The sequence below is a fragment of the Sinohyriopsis cumingii genome, chromosome 15 (genome assembly GCF_028554795.1).
Source record: "Sinohyriopsis cumingii isolate HCF-2022 chromosome 15, ASM2855479v2, whole genome shotgun sequence".
In the NCBI taxonomy this organism is placed as follows: domain Eukaryota; kingdom Metazoa; phylum Mollusca; class Bivalvia; order Unionida; family Unionidae; genus Sinohyriopsis; species Sinohyriopsis cumingii.
The window spans coordinates 121,510,659-121,527,815 of NC_142975.1; the positions used below are offsets into that span (position 1 = coordinate 121,510,659).

General features: G+C 36.6%; 2 protein-coding genes across 3 annotated transcripts in view; one reads left to right on the plus strand and one right to left on the minus strand.

Annotated features, from left to right (window-relative positions):
- Positions 1-5,370, minus strand: part of LOC149782622 (ultra-long-chain fatty acid omega-hydroxylase-like) — a 46,069-nt gene extending 40,699 nt beyond the window's left edge. Inside the window, exon 1 of the mRNA XM_089934103.1 lies at positions 5,179-5,370. The gene's annotated coding sequence lies outside the window, so the exon portion shown is untranslated. The remainder of the gene's footprint in view (positions 1-5,178) is intronic.
- A 2,717-nt stretch (positions 5,371-8,087) lies between these two features.
- Positions 8,088-17,157, plus strand: part of LOC149782623 (D-aspartate oxidase-like) — a 31,460-nt gene continuing 22,390 nt past the window's right edge. Inside the window, exons 1-3 of one of the 2 annotated variants that reach the window (XM_089934110.1) lie at positions 8,089-8,349; positions 10,014-10,128; positions 13,136-13,215. In XM_089934110.1, coding sequence (XP_089790236.1) covers positions 8,153-8,349; positions 10,014-10,128; positions 13,136-13,215 — 392 coding nt within the window. In that variant the 5' untranslated portion in view covers positions 8,089-8,152. Of the gene's footprint in view, positions 8,350-10,013; positions 10,129-13,135; positions 13,216-17,157 lie in introns of both variants that reach the window. The other variant, XM_089934111.1, reaches the window with a different exon arrangement.

Below are 17,157 nucleotides of genomic sequence, written 5' to 3' on the forward strand. Positions count from 1 at the left end.
CTGGTATTAATTGGCACAACTGCCCATGGAGATCACCCATTTTTGGGTCTGGCATCTGATATTAAATGGCACAACTGCCCATTGAGATCACCCATTAGGGTCTACCATCTGGTATTAAATGGCACAACTTCCCATGGAGATCACCCATTTGGGGTCTGGCATCTGGTATTAAATGGCACAAATGCCCATGGTAATCACCCATTAGGGTCTGCCATCTGGTATTAAATGGCACTACTACCCATGGATATACCACCCATTTTAGGGACTGGCATCTGGTATTAAATACACAACTGCCCATGGAGATCACACATTAGGGTCTTCCATCTAGTATTAAATGGCACAACTGCCCACAGAGATCACTCATTTGGGGTCTGGCATCTGATATTAAATGGCAGAACTGCCCATAGAGATCACCCATTAGGGTCTACCATCTGGTATTAAATGGCACAACTTCCCATGGAGATCACCCATTTGGGGTCTGGCATTTGGTATAGAATGGCACAACTGCCCATGGAGATCACCCATTCTCAGCCTGGCATCTGGTATTAAATCTTACTCAATATAGGTGCCATTTTGTTTGTAAATGTTCCTGCCAAGACGATCACAAAATGACAGTTAGGGCAGTGCCACAGAATTCAGCATCCATCCATCCAATGACTTCACACCTGACCAGATGCCAGGCATCAACTTTTACTGATTCCACCTGGCAACTCTTCACACAGAAGAACAAGGAAGATTTTGCAAAAACAACAAGCCTAATCCCATACAGAACAGAGAGTACAGCGGCCATTGTGGTCAACAGAAAGCCATATTCTCCCTTCCAAACCATTTAGGTGAAGTAAACACTGGCAAGAGTTAATGATCTTCTTACTCTGCCAGAAAGGGTCCTCTTTGGCCACTAACATTTGCTTTGCCCTGATGCGCTGTGGAAATTATGCACTTTACCACCCCCCGATATGAGAAGTACAGGTTTGGAATTTTGTTTCAAGCCAGTCCAAGACAAGCTGATGTGATCAATTGTCACTTAACAGAAACTTCCATGCAACAACTTTTTAGGGTCAGAATCAAGACTGTATCTTTTAACTCAAATTCAGGTAAACATGTTTACAGTAATAATAATCTGAATATTAAATCTACATTAATTAAGAAATATTAGCTATGTATTATGTTGTTTACAAAATAAATGTCCCTGGTCAGATATAAAGAGAACTTTATTTTGGACAAGGTCAAGTACTAAATACAAATGTATATAACATATAAACATTAGGAAAATCCAACAAATAATACATATTAAATATACTTAACAATCTTAAGTACCTGATCATAAACTTACTAAATGCACAGCAGAAAATGAATGGTATATGCGTCTTCTCATAAAACGTTTACTTCTTAAAAAGATGACTAAACCAACTATTTTTTAAAAACAAAAAATAAATTAAAAAAACACGCCCACGACATTGAATGTTTGTCAAGCTATACTTGATAAATGATTTTCTAAAGTATTCTAGGTCATCCACGCTACCCCACCGCCCAAACCATAGGGTCAATGCCCACTTCTGCCTGTGGTTGCTTGAATTACCATATTAAAATACTCATTACGAACGCATTTTCTGCTCTGTGTTAAATAGTATAAGTAATTTATTTATTTATTTATATAAAATATATTCAATGACACCAGTTTTCAAATGGGAAACAAATCTTTCGCATATGCCACAGCCGTTTCAAGGGCAATTCAGAGACAGACAAGTCGGAGCGGGCAATTAGGACCGGACAATTCAGAGAAACAACAATTCGGAGACGGACAGTTACTGTTCGGTGAATGGACAATTCTGAGGGGAGGGGACATTTCGTTGACAGAAAATTCGGAGATCGTGAGCATGGAAATTTCTAATAATAAATCAGGGTGACTTAACATTACTCGCATATAAAAACTAGATTTGATACATCAATTTGAGTTTAGAATTTTGAGCTAAGTTATAGAACAAAATATATCTGAATACATTCAATACTCAAATGATCAAACACAGTGTAATAATTCTTAGTTTAACAAAACGTTCTATTTTATGAACAAAACGCTTTTTTGTTTTAAGAATTGCAAACAAGCTTGATCAATTCACCAGATTCAAAATTTCCATTATCACTAAAAAAAATTGCTTTTCGTAAACTGTTTTAAGCCAGATATTTATGCATTTTCGGTTCATGCTGTGTCTACAGCCACTTAAGAAATCAACTGAATCATAAGTACAATAACTGGTATAATGCAATCGAGATGGCGATCCAAATCTCGTTATTCCATCTTTCGCAGTGGAAAAGTGGCAACATCCTTTGCATGAACAATTACTACATCGCCATATTTCCTTCATCTCCGTTATTTGTTTTTTTAAATGTGAACTGTTCTTTTTCTGAATTGTCCATTCTCCGAAATGTCTGTCTCCCAATTGTCCCTTCTCCGGACTGTCTGCTTCGAACTGTCCGCCTCAGAATTGACCAGGCATCACCGGAGACGATTGACATTTCTTTTCAATACAGTTTACTCAGTCCCATTTTGCTCACAGGTGCTCGATGTGAACTTGATGTTGAGAAGAAAGAAAGAAAAAAACTATAATCTGAAGGGAAAAAAATCATACAGAGTGACAAAACTATCTTAGATTACCCCCATGACCTGTTCTGACATAGGACCCTCTCTATCATAATATTTAAGTACTTGTATATTATGATAGAGAGGGTCCTATGTCAGAACGGGTCATGGGGATAATCTAAAATAGTTTTTTTCCCCTTCAGATTATTAATTTTTTTCTCAACATCAAGCTCGCATCGAGCACCTGTGATTTTGCTAGGAACAGACACACCAAAGATACAAAACTACAGAGTAAGAGTTAAATATAGTTTACATTAGATAAGGTGATCTTTATTAGTCTCAAATAACAGCGTAGACAAAACGTATAACTTAGTTTAAATAATTAGTCAATACCTCGGCAAAATCAACACTAGCTCTGTGTAAATATGGAAAAAATACAAGCAGCACATACGCTTATTGCATTTCACAGTTTGAAGACTAGGTTCAATCCTTTTGGTAAACTGTCTACAAAAAGTTTGTTCCAAATATTTAATACTAAAATAGCACTAACTTTGAACATTGGGTCAGAAGCTTGGGGTTTTTACAAAGCAAATGACACTGAAGCTGTGCATATGTAATTTTGTACATACATTAATTGCCATTATAAAACACACTCCAAATCCTTTTATCTAGAATGAGTTAAGTAGAAAGCCAATGCAAGCAGTAAGATACAGAAGAATTCTCAAGAACTGGCTCAAATTATACAAGATGATTGATGAGAGATTCCAAAACAATTATATGACCTAGAACTGACATGGGGCGAACACTGACTGCTCGGTAAATAAAAGCTAATAATTTACTGTTTTCATAAAGAATGGGAAAAGTTTGATCAAGAGGTGATGAGAATATCGTATTCATCATATATAAACAAGATTGTAAATATATTTTTCTTCAAGAACTAAATGGACAGATAACGATTTTATAACAAGATCAGAAATGATAGGAACAATCAGTACTATATACTGACCTTACTATATAGTCGGTTAAAACTATATACGCACTGTTGGCTTACTATATATGACCTGTGATGGGACCTATCCTTTAATAGCAAACAAAACTAAGTTAAAGAATATCACCTATGTTAAAGTACTGTGTTCGTTTTTCTGTAGACCTACTAGAAAAAGTTTTAATTTACTGTTAAATATGATATGTATAATATTTCAAGAATACTTATTTATATACATATATCGCTTATTCTTTGCAGGAAAGACAAAATAAATTGTTTAAATCACCTGACAATCTAAACAAATCATCTTCATTTTCAAATTAATATGCTTTCCAAAATATACCGTGATATAGAACGGTAGTGATTGACCTAAAACAAATGAGAGACCTGCATGCAAACAAGCACATGTTAAAACCAACATACAAAAAAGCTGCTTCCACTAGACTCAGAAACCAGACCTCAGACCCCACACACACTCCAAGACTACACACTGTATTTTACACTATGCTGTATACGGCCAGGGTGGGTGGGTGGGCGGGGGTGCTGCAACTACTTTTCACAGTCTGCATATAACGTTAATTTGTACAAGTGTTTCTACCCAGTAACTCACCACCCGTTATTGTATGAATCCCACGACGTAAATATTATAGAAATGTTGTTGAATAAGAAAACCTCATTCCGCATCTTCCCTGAACATATCGTTGGACCCACATCATATTTAACCAGAGAAGAACTCTGTTCTGACTTTTCCCTCGAAATATCACTTGATCCTCCCAACATTAAGCCAGAAAGAAGTGTATACCACTTTCATAAGAGGCTACTTTCCTTGTTATGTTGCGGGTCTATTATCTACAAGCGAAAAACAGTGTATTATTGTACATATTCAGTAGTCTTCAAATGTGCTTTTCGTTTTTAAAAAAAAACAACACAACATGACCTTGTCCAATTAGTGCCATTTAAAAAAAAACAACACAACATGACCTTGTCCAATTAGTGCCATTTTTGTGTTTCAGATGTTAGTAATAAACTGTCACGAAAAAACCTGGCTGTCTTTGCTTTAGTACTAATATTAGTACCCTTACTCGTACCTCGTGGACTTCAACCACAACAAATCAAGCTGAGGATACGACATCGTAGCTATCCTTGCTTATATATTTGGGTCATAATTTAGGGAACATTTTCCATTTGTGTAACCTTCCATGTATAACTGAGAACGAAATGGCCATGTGTTGAATTTTCTAACACACCAAGAATCACACACTAAATAATGACATCGGGAAAGAAACCTAGGACAAGAAAGTACCAAATCACAAAATCCCAAAACCTGTCCATGTGAAAATCTACGTGATACTTTCTGAACTAACCTTAGCTCCCGTTGCCTACAGTCGACAGCGTAGTATACTATCGTCCAGAAAGTTGTGTAAAACTACAGCCAGCATGAAATTTGATCACACCATTTAAAACTGTACGAAGTTAAGTCAACATCGGCAGAAGCTAATCAGATCGGACTTGACTAGATTTCTATTTAAGTGAAGCCACTTAAGAGTAAATGAAGTCCCTTGGATGGTCAGCAGGCTATCGTGTGATTGATGGTGATTGATAGTATGTCACGTACCTTCAATTTGCTTATGCATACTGTACGTAGGTCGGCTGAAGATGTGCTAAATTAGTCATTAGTGCAGAAGACAAAAACATCAGCGTCTAGAGATGGCCTCGAGATTACTAGCACACAATTTAGGCGGTCGAGTGGTACCACTTAACGGGAACATGTGGATTCTGTTAGGAACCGTTTCGGACCAGAGTCGTTTTGGCCCGGGTCGTTTCGGCCTACTATTCTTATGAGGTCGATTCGGCCCGGCAACGTTTTGGCGCGGGACGATTCGTATTCTGAATTTCATAAACTGTAAACGAAGGTATGACATAGACAAATATTACATTTTATGTTGATATTTTCTTTAAACAAACAAACAAAAATATATACATATTTAAATAGTTCAAAGCAGTTGACAGAAAGAGAAAAGTAACTTACACAATGGAAACGTCTACAATTCAATGTGATGTCTGTTTTTGGTTATTTGGTCTACACTGTTTCAGTGGCCTTTCTTTGCGTAAGCGCTAATTTAAATCATGACGGTTTATCTAAAACCACGGACGCAAATATCATAAACTATCAGGCCAGTTTCTTTGATTTAAATGTGAACGAGGTCAGTTCCATCTTTATTCATTTCTAGTATTCCCTCTGTGTGTGTGTGTGTGTGTGTGTGTGTGTGTGATTTGGATTTTTAACGTAGCTTTAACAATTTTACAGTCATAGCGTAACGATGTCTGCAGTGTGGCAGTTAGTGATGCCTAGCACTGGGGCATCATGTCGCAGACATGTAGCATGATGTCGTCCCACCTAGTCATAGTATCTTGATACCAGACTGACCAGTCCTAACACTAACCTCGTAATGCTGAGCGCCAAGCGAGGCAGCTGTTAGTACCATTTTTGTAAGTCTCTGGCATGACTCGGCCGTGGATCGAACCCCACGAACTCCCGCATCCGAGGTCGACGTTCTAACCTCTAGACCACCGGAGCGGTCGGGATGGGAGGGTGATCGTGGTTATATCTTTTCATCTTCGCTAGCCAAGGTTCCGATAATCCTATAGGGTTATCATAACCTTGGCAAGCAAAGATGGACACTTCGATGAATACCATTTTTTAATTTATTTAAATTGCTGAATACTATTATTATTATTATTATTAAAAAAAATATACGGTTGCTAACCCCGAAGCATTTTATTATTATTTTTACGGATCGACTAATAGATGCGATATTTGTCGTTTCGCAAATTTATGCAAATTTACATTCTTCTGATTGATGAATGCATGATATATCTCAGTGTCACTTTGCAAAATGTTTTGTGCCGGCTTTTCTGGACCAGGCGATTATGTGGCGATTCTTACTTATCCGTTCCTTTTTCCTAATCACATCTTAAAATGTGTGATCTGAAAGCGTCCGCTATACATTGATATAACATGTACATTTAAAAAAATTATTAAACCTAATTTGTATTTTGTTCATAAGAAACTACTGTCTATTGAATGTACGTTTGTGTGACACCGAGAACGTATGGTTGTCAAAGTACAGAAATATAATTTCACCAGTTTCAAAATAATATAGCCTTGTAACTTATTTAGATTATAATTTCAATGCTGATTATAATGCCTCTATTTAGGGTTCCAGTAAACAACAAATGGACTGAATAATTTATAATACCATTTTCAGTACAGAACTACGAAACGACCAGGGCCAAAAACGACTCTGGGCCGAATTGACCCGGAACCCACTTAATTCCAGCTACAGCGTCTGGGACCAAGCTGCATTTTCTGGGTTAAAATGTGTTCTCTCTCTCTCTCTCTCTCTCTCTCCACACACACACGAATATATATATATATATATATATATATATATATATATATATATATATATATATATATATATATATATATATATTAACTTTCCAAATGGAATACAATTTATCAATTTGTGACTGAAAGGAAGCGAGGAATAACCAGTCTTCGATAAAAATCAGATCGTAGTGAAATTAAATTCCGTCTGTACGCCTTATCTTTAGGCGGAAGGATACAATTTCGCAAATGGCCCCTTTAAGGTTATGGTGTGACTTTTTGCGGTATTATTGTGTAATGATTAAATATATGGATATATTTGTAATCTGGTCTTTCCGGCTTGTGTTCTTGAAATTGATGTGAGGTATGTACACTTCAGTTAGTCACTGCACAGTACATAGCTAGTGAAATACCAATAAACGGCTATGAAATAGAGCTAGCCACCACTGACACCAACAGACACGTTGGTTCAAGGCAAGTTGAATATCTCAAATTTGCATCAAGCTATTAAGCATGCCGTGTTTTTCAAAAATACCACCCAAGGAAGGGCTTGTGCTGCACTGCGAACATCACGTGTTCTCAAAAATGGCATTCGGGCATGAAAAATGCATATATACATTTTTGGGTGGGGTGCATAAACTTGTTATTCCCTTGACTGGCACTGACTTTGTCAGGTCAAGTGAATGGTATTCTTATGTTTTGCTTCATTATACCTATCTCAAAATATTGACCTTTTTACCTCACTATGTATTTATTTTTTATTATTTTGTTGAAATTTTCATATTAGGCATGTGGCTGCAACATTAAATTTGTGCATAAACAATGTCTTTTGCACCCTTAGTTACACGAAAATCTGACCCAGATCGCAGATGCTCTGACGTTTCTCCGGAGTGATCGACCCTTTGGGGGGGGGGGGGGCTGGGATTTTTTATTTTAATACAAAATAAAATTAATGTCAGACCCTCAGAAAGCTTGAAGAACAAAACTGCATGATAAGGAATTAGACTCTGAATACCTTAATAGGTATAAAGGTGCAATGCAACGCTGAAAAACTGTTTCACATTCGAGCAGAAATTTAATACGGGTGTGCACGGTACGAAGTTATTTATAGACTTGCCTTCTGCTAAACATTATTATCTGCCTTTCTGACCTTCATATAGATCTGAAAACGTGAGTCGATACGAGTGTGACCGTCGCAATGGCACCAAACATCGCGGTCCTTGGGGCCGGGGTTGTGGGACTTTCAACTGCAGTCCGCATTCAGGAGGAAATTCCTGGGGCAAATGTCACCATTGTCGCCGACAAATTTACGAAGGATACAACAAGCTATGGCGCCGCCGGAATGTTTCGCCCCACACTTTTGCTCACGCCAGCACCGACTGAGGAAATCTTCCGGTAAGTAGCAAAACATTATCGTGAAACCACAGTAGTCTGACGTTTTATCAATAAAGTACGGCGAAATCTTTGACAAAATGAAATCACCTTATGTGAAACTGAGTGTGTTCAACGTGCAGGTAAATGGCTAAGTTCACACGAACATATCACGACTGAATCAATCACTGTATGATATCCTAGCACTATAAAACTTGTATATAAATGCGTACATATTCTGGCATTTTGTCGTTTTCTGTTTAATAGTGCTTTTATTAGAACATGGGGAAAAAAATTGCATGGAAGAACATTCTCTCTCTCTCTCTCTCTCTTTGCCAATTTATTCATCTACTTTTTTTGACACTTATTTCTTCTGTGATATATACATGTTATTCATCATGGAGTATGTAGGACAACAAACAGATCGACAACGAACTATGTGAGAAATGTACAAGGTAAGACCAACATCATTTAAATTATAGACGTTTTCACCCATACGGGCATGTACGTCTGGTTAATGTCCATAAACGGACTATTTAATTGATCCCGGGGGAAGTCAGTTGCCTCCACCATTTTCGGCCGATTTATAATGAACCTTTGTTGCACTCTATTGGTCAGTTGGCATTACATACTAAGGGAGGCAACTCGTGAAATCCAATAGCTGTCGCTAGGGCAAAGCACCTAAATATCTGCTCGATCAGCCAAGGTGTAGATAGCAAAGATGTTTAAACGAAAATATGACAGTTGCCATGCTTATTAAAACTAATCGTTTTAACGACTGTTACTGTATTCATGGCAAATTTGGGGAAAGCTTCCACTGATGGGGATGGAGGTTTTGGTAGCATGAATATTGGTGAAGATAGTAGCGTGTCATTCTGACTGAAGGTAGTAGCGTGTCATTCTGGCCCAAAGTAAACAATATATATAAAATATTGTAAACTGCGTGTCTGAATTTTTATCAAAAAAATCTTTCGCAGAATTTTTATTCGCAGTAAACACGTTGGCTTTTGAAAACAGCTGGACAGATTGTTTGTTTCTTGGCTAATCATGTAACTTTGCTTATTCTTGCATTAGTTGGTCTGTTGTTTACGTGTCTGATTAGTGGTGCAGACAAGGAAACAATATGATTTTAAAAAACTAATTACCTTTTTCAAGAAGTAAATTAAGACCTCATCCAAAATTATAAATGATTGTTTCATTGTTTCGTGGTGGTTGTGTTTTAAATCGCAGGCTGTTGCATTTACTACACTGTCACCATTCTGTCCGCCCTATCTGCACAAGTTTGTTTTTCCCCCACGTTTATTCTATTTCTTACCTTTTTTTTTGATGAATTGTTTTAGACTGCTTATCGGCTGGTGTACTCATATCTTTACCACGTAGGCATTTATAGCAGTGTCCCGTCCTAGTTTAAAGATATCTGATGACCTTTTCAGGCTAATGTATTCAGCAATGTTATCAATTCTCGTTACTTGACGACAAAAATATATCCTGAAGAGGTTAAGGTTGGCCTCAGAAACGTATATACTGTATACACCTGTCTACAATAGTACTCATCTCATTATAGTATTCATGTAATTATAGCACTCATCTTATTATAGTACTCATCTCACTATAGTACTCATCTCATTATAATACTCTGACCAACATTAATAGCCTCTTTATTGCAGCTATTGATTTATATTTCGTAGTCGCTGGTGTGAAGACTCTTTCCGGTGGTATGACGTCATTAGCAGGTCTGATGAATCTCCAGCTGCCGGAATCTATCCGATTTCGGGTTATGAATTGTCCTCGGAATTCAAGGAGGTTTGTAGTTACCTAACAACCGGAACAACTCGTGTCTTTTCTACAAAAATCCGCCTCGGAAATACTTCTATAGAATGATACTCTTGTTGGTTACCTCCCCTTACTAAGGAACCCCCGCCCCCTTTGTCACCATGTTGTATTTTGGTGATAAAATGCTATCTGGAGAACACTAACATTTTATATTTATCTAACACTTAGGGACCAGCCATTTAATATTGGAGGGCGAATAAAGTGGGGAGGGGGTTGGCAGAAATAAAGCAGCATGAAATAATACTATCACTCGGATAGGAGCAAAACCTACTTATGTATATCTTGACTTTAAAAAAAATGTATCCTGGTTGGAAAGAAAATCGTAGCCCCATCCTCCAACCCTGCGAATGATTGGCCCCTTTATTCATGTTGTATTTTTTACTGTGATATTTTATCTTATTTGTCTTTGGAGTAGAATCGGAAGATTTTTTATACCATATGAGAGTTAAAGCTCCTTAGATTTCTTATTTTTAATGATGGATTAAAAAGGTAATGATGTGTTATGGTAGCACACGAACAGGCGTCCAAATTTACCAAGGATACTACAATACAGAGTATCATTAGCCTCGGTCACCCGGTCAGCAGTGGGTAACAGATCAGGGTCAGGAAAATAAACCAAGTGAACCGAAAATGAGATATGTTACCATTGGTGGCGCTGTGAGTCCTGACTGAGATTAAATCAAAATAAATATGAAAACGAAGCATGTCAATTTTCATATCTAGGGCCAAGAAAAGTAAAAATTATATCAGTCGGGAAGAATGTTGTAAGAGCAATTTAGCAGTATACAAGTCCGATGTCGTTTGACGTCATCCGCATAATCTCGATAATGTCAACACTTTATTAAGGGATTAGATCAAAACGTATCCGCGTTAAGGATGCGTAGCTTTTGCATTTTTGTTTTTGCTCCCGACAAATATATGCAACTATAGAACACACTTTGGGCAGGTAGAGACTAAATGCAACGGAGTCGCCAAATTTAGTCTGGTTCCTTTATCATTGTTCATGATGGAATTTCATCGCAGTCAGAGGAAGTAATATCGGGAACGAGTCAAAGTGCTTGTGTGCTTATCAATGAGACGATGAACTATGGTTTGGCACACCTTAGGGGTCAAAACATTTTTTATTGCAGCGATAAATTCTGAAAGACAATAATTTGTAAGGAGCACGGGAAATCGCCGGAAAATGGCTGAGAATTCAGTTGCACACTGAAATAAAAAAAACAAAGCAAAATATAAAACTTGATGGAAAGCATTATGATAAATTTATGGAATTATTTGCAGTTCAGTCAAAGAAAGTTCACTAGCAAGTTCATAATTGACACAGAACCTCTTTAACTTTTCTTCAAAGAATTATTTCAATCCAGAAGTCGCCGTAATGAATGCATTGAATGTGCGTGACTTGCACATGACATTATTTTTTGTGTGAAAATGGTACATGTATGTGTAGTGGCGGCAACTGCTGTATTTCCAGCGAGCGTGTCCCGTTTGGTCATCGAACTGTTTGGGAAGAAAAAGTGAATTGAGATTTCTATATAACGTTTATCAAAGTAAATTGAGATTTCTAGATAACGTTTATCATCATAGTTTTACAGATTTTTATTCGACAGAAATTTGATTTGATTTGATTTTTAGAAAATACTAATTTGTCTATTATAATGAGTTTAAAGGAGTTTTGCCTTAAAACTGCAGGCTGCTATTGTGCTTACATTCCTGTCCAAAGAACAAACAAAAATAAATTGGTATAGGTTTCTAGCTTTCTAACGTTCATTGCTACATATATATCCCATTATTTCATTACCATAAAAATATTTTGTCATTCAGTTTTATAATAACAAAAACATTACTATCCAATTTCATTTTCACTGGCTATTTAATTCGTTGTATGTATTTCTAAAAGAATATATTCCTCATTTTCTTTCTTCACTTTATTCCTTTCTGCAGCACCTCTTTCACGCGTTTTTGTATTTCGTGATCGGCTGCAGGCACCCATAATTTGCTTGAAGTTTGTGTTATTTTTAAATCAGAGAAAAGTATGTACATTATCGCATTTTATTCTTCTTTTCTCACTTGTCAGGATTAAACCTGTTGACCTTTAAGGTCAAATTCGATGGGTCACCGTTGTGAATCTCAACGCTTGAAACTAAATATGACCTGTTTTGAACCAGTCTGGATATAAACTACATTTGACCTCCAGTCTCGATTTACTGGATTCTCTCTCTCTCTCTCTCTCTCTCTCTCTCTCTCTCTCACACACACACACACACAGACAAAATAATTACGGTTTTTACCGCGAAGATATTGCATTTAGTAGTCTACCTTTAATGACTACATTTGCAAACTTTGCTAAATATTTTTTAACTGTCACTGTATGAAATTCTTTCTTATTTGACCCCCTCTTAGGGTCCCAGGACAGGAGTTAGTAATAATATCCTTGTTGTATGTGGTTCCTTGTTTAATAAATTTCCACCCAGTGGTATCTGTTAAGATCAGTCTAATGAAAATCAGATCTCCAATGTAATACACGAAGATCTGACTGCGACCGCTTAGGTCAAGTTCTGGTGACCTATGCTGTTGCCATAATCACTAATTTTATCAGCTAATCAGATGAAGTCTTATGTCTTTGATTTGATTGGACAGTGTGGATGAAGCGCCTGAATTTGTACAGAACGATTTGATTCACTTTCAAATTTTTGAAAGCTGCATTTCCAAGGTCAGCAGAACATGACCATTAAATGGTAATCGTCAGATCTTCACGTAGGACAGCGGAGATCTGATTTTAGTCAGATTGGGTAAAGATAGCATTATAGAGAGACATACGGACGGAACATCACAACGCAAAGCTTGTGAATAATTGTCATTCACACAGGTGATCATTTACCGTAAGTCTGGTAAAATGTACACTTTACTATTTTATATTGTTACCTTTTAAGCCTGGTAAAATGTACACTTGATTATTTGAAATCGTATTATTTTACAGTATCCCTACCATTATAAGATTATCTACAATTTCCGAGAAATGACTCCACGTGAAATGCAGAGTTTCCCTGGAAATTACAAGTAGGTTGTATTCAATAAATTATTTCTTCTTTTTCTTCTTCTATGAAATACCTTCATCATCATCTTTATTTCCTTCCATGGAAGATTACATGATATAAGAATAAATCATCTGAATACAATCAATAAATATAAAAAAAAAAAAAAAAAAAAAAAAATATTCTATATTGGAATACAAATTCTTACACAATATCAATCAACAAAGTGTTCGTCAACTCATAAGTTGCAAGTTTCAGTACCTTATTTACAGAAGATAGCTGCACACTGCATGACAAAGTATGCTGCATACAGGACGAATAGCTTGGAGTTTTCTTTGTCGATTACTCCTGATGGTAACCTTTTACCTAAAAGATATTGTAGTTGCAGCTCATCTTCTGCATTAAATAACGTAATGTGCAGGCTCAGGGGAAATTTATCAGTAAGGAAATCCCAGAAAGAATTTCGAAAGTTCGACATATAAGGACAACTAACACAACAATGAAGTATCAAGTCTGTATAAACATTCCCACATCTAATACACATATCAAGCTGTGTTTGTGGAACAGCAGCCCATAGTTTAGCTACATATGTAAATACCTTAGTGTGTTGTCTAGTTTTAGCCGACTGCCACACTGAGGCAGGTCGTAAGTATTCGTGTATCGAAGAGAATCTATCAAAATCTGCTTGATTAGACATACGAACTCTCCAGAGGCTATTTTCAAGACCAACAATTTTTGACCTTACAATTTCTTTCCAATTATGTTTATCTGGAATTTCAGAATAATGTAAATAATCAGTTAGATACCCGAGCAAGTCAAACTTCTTTGAGGTATAATATAAATTTGAAATTAACCCGCAGCTTGACATGCATCCGCTCAGAATGAAGTGAAATAACGCAACGTTAAACACACGTATAGTATGTACATTGTTAGGCATCAAACACAATCTGTGTAAAAACATCAATTTTCTTCTATCAATTTCGGACTGCGCTGATGTCCATCCTAGCATTCCCAGGGCAATGTCTGATCTTGTATGTATTGGAAAACCTTGTAAATGTTTGGCAAAATACCTCAGAGTTTTATCCAATAAAGCGAGGTCACTTTTTGAAATGTTACACCATAATTCACTTCCATAAAACATTGAAGGGAAAATTACCTTTTTAATTACATTTGCAGCAACCAAAGGATTTAAACCATTCGGTTTAATGCCAATACCAAACAGACCGTGAAAAGATTTTTTCCCTTTCTTGCATGCATCGAGTATTGCGTCATGCGACGTCAGCTTTGAGTTAATCCGGTGACCCAGGTGTGTTGCCGAATCGGTGACCGGCAAACATGACGGGCCAAGATACCATTTCATATTGATAAAATTCTTGTATTGGGGTCCGAAAATGATAATGTACGACTTTGTAACACTAAGCTCGAATCGCCACTTATTACTGTAGTCGTATGCTATATCTAACAGCTTTTGTAGATTGCTAGGATATATAGCCAAAAGTGAAATATCATCAGCTAGGGTTGGATTTCCCACAGCTAAGGATCCAATCTTTGCTCCAAATCCACTATTTTCTAACTGTAGCAGCAAGTCATTTATAAATATTGTGTACATCAAGGTTGACAAAACACCCCCTTGTCTCACTCCTTGGCCAATTGAGAACCAATCTGAAAATTGCCCATTTACAAGAACTTTACTCTGTAAATTTGTATACATGTTAAAAAATATCAAAAGGGATTTACCCGTAATTCCCAACGTGAATAATTTAAAAAGCAGTCCTTCGTGCCACACGGTATCAAATGCCTTTTTTGTATCAAGAAAAGCAGCAAAAACCCGTGAACCCATGTTTACATTATATTGTACTGATTGCAACAGCACAAAACTCGCTGTTGTGCAGCCTAAACCTTTTTGGTAACCATGTTGTTGTGAACTGGGTATACTAGAATTAGTATCTTTGAGCCAAGTTACCAAACGTTCATGAATAATTTTCTCAAAGGTTTTGTAGATAACAGGCAGTAAAGTAACAGGCCTGTAACTTTCGAGGGAGTTCTTTGATTTTCTGTTACCTTTGTACAGTGGTATTACTAACCCTTTTTTGCAATCTACAGGTATGTAAGATTGATCAATCATCCGAGTAAATAAAATTGTCATACACTCGATGAGGTAGTCGCTGCCATAGATCAAATGTTCATTGCAAATTTGATCATGGCCCGATGCTTTTGATTTCTTTAGACCTTTAATGATTTCTCTTACTTCATTTAAACTGATACTGGTCTGTAAGGCCTCGATATGGCTTACTTCGTCCTGTAGACCCCGATTTAATTCTCTCTCTATAAATTCATAAAAGTTTCCGTCAAAACTATGGTTTAAATTCGGCGTGTGAATGTCCTCATAGTATCTAGCAAAGCCATTTGCGATGGAATCATCATCACGGACACAAACTCCATCAGTTGATAGTTCCTGACAAAAATTTGTATTGTTCCCTCTCTTAATGTTGATCATTTTCCAAAAGTGTCTTACATCGCATTCATGTGCTTTTTCAATTTCTTCATACACCTCCCCCATATATTTTTCCACAGCCAGTTTTTGAACGTTTCTAAAGTCTCTCTTCTTATCTTTATATTCTCTGTAAGAATTAAATTGACTACCCCTCGGTCTTCCCTCATTTATCCAAGTATACCTAGCTTGTCTTTGAAGTTTATGTACTTCTTTGAGTTCATTTGACCAATATGGTTTGGCATGATAATTGAATTTAGACTTTGGAAGCGCGATGTCGCTTGACTGCTGTATTGCATTAACAATGTGCTGGTAAAAGCTATCAACATTGTCCGAAATAGTATCTATATCTAAAGTTTTCAGGCGAAGGTCCAGCTCAGATTGATAGTTTTTCAAGATATCAGCGTTTAATTTATTCCAGGTTATGTTGTTTCGCTTCATAGACTGTCTGAAGTCTCTCCCACAGGTCACTGTACGAAGGGAAGTAAGGATAGGGAGGTGGTCAGATATCGCGTGCTCTTCGTGATCTGAAACAATGTGCACACTTCGTAATCTACCTATGCATTGATCCGACAGTACAAAATGATCAATCATCGTTCTTGCTGGGGTGAACGTATAGCATGAACCAGTGCATATTATTAAATGTCCAGCACTCACTAGATTATTATATCGCAAGAACTCATGAAATACTCTATCTTTGTAATCTCTGAAAGTGGCTGGTTCAGCTACTGCATTGAAATCACCAGTAAAATACACGTCCCCCAGCTGTGAGTACTGATCATAGAGATTTTGAATCAACTCAATTTGCGCTTTGTAACAATCTATGCCATATAATAGGGTCGGCATATATACACAAAAAATATATACATTTTGCATATCAGGAAATTTGAATTCTATGCCAACAACTCTGTCACTATTAACTTCATCTATAAAGTTAGCATATCTCATGAGAGAAGTTTTGCAGAAGATTGCAACTCCTCCTTTACCACATTTTATTAACATACAATTAGAGGAAATATCCTCTGCCTTAGCAGTGCATTTATAATCAGAACGAATAGTATCGCAAAATGGAAGTATGTGCTGTAATAGTTTATGTTCAGTTACGCAAGCTACGTCAACATTATATTTATCCAGCATTGCACTAAAGCTAAGAGCAGAGGACATAATTCCTCTAACATTCCAGGTCAGTATATTAAGATTCATATTAACTTGCAATATAGGCATATTAATACTTATGCATCGTGAAAGCAGGACTAAATTGACAAAGATGACAAAACACATTAACTTAACATTAACTTCTATGAAATACCTTATATTTACCCCAAATGAATTCAATCATATTTCTGGCTACAATGGAAATTTATCTTATTTTTCAACATTATTGAATGGTATTCCGAAAAAATAAACTTGGTACAGCTATCAAATCACCTATTTTAAGTCCTTATTTCTGTGGCAAACTAAACTCAGAAAAAAATA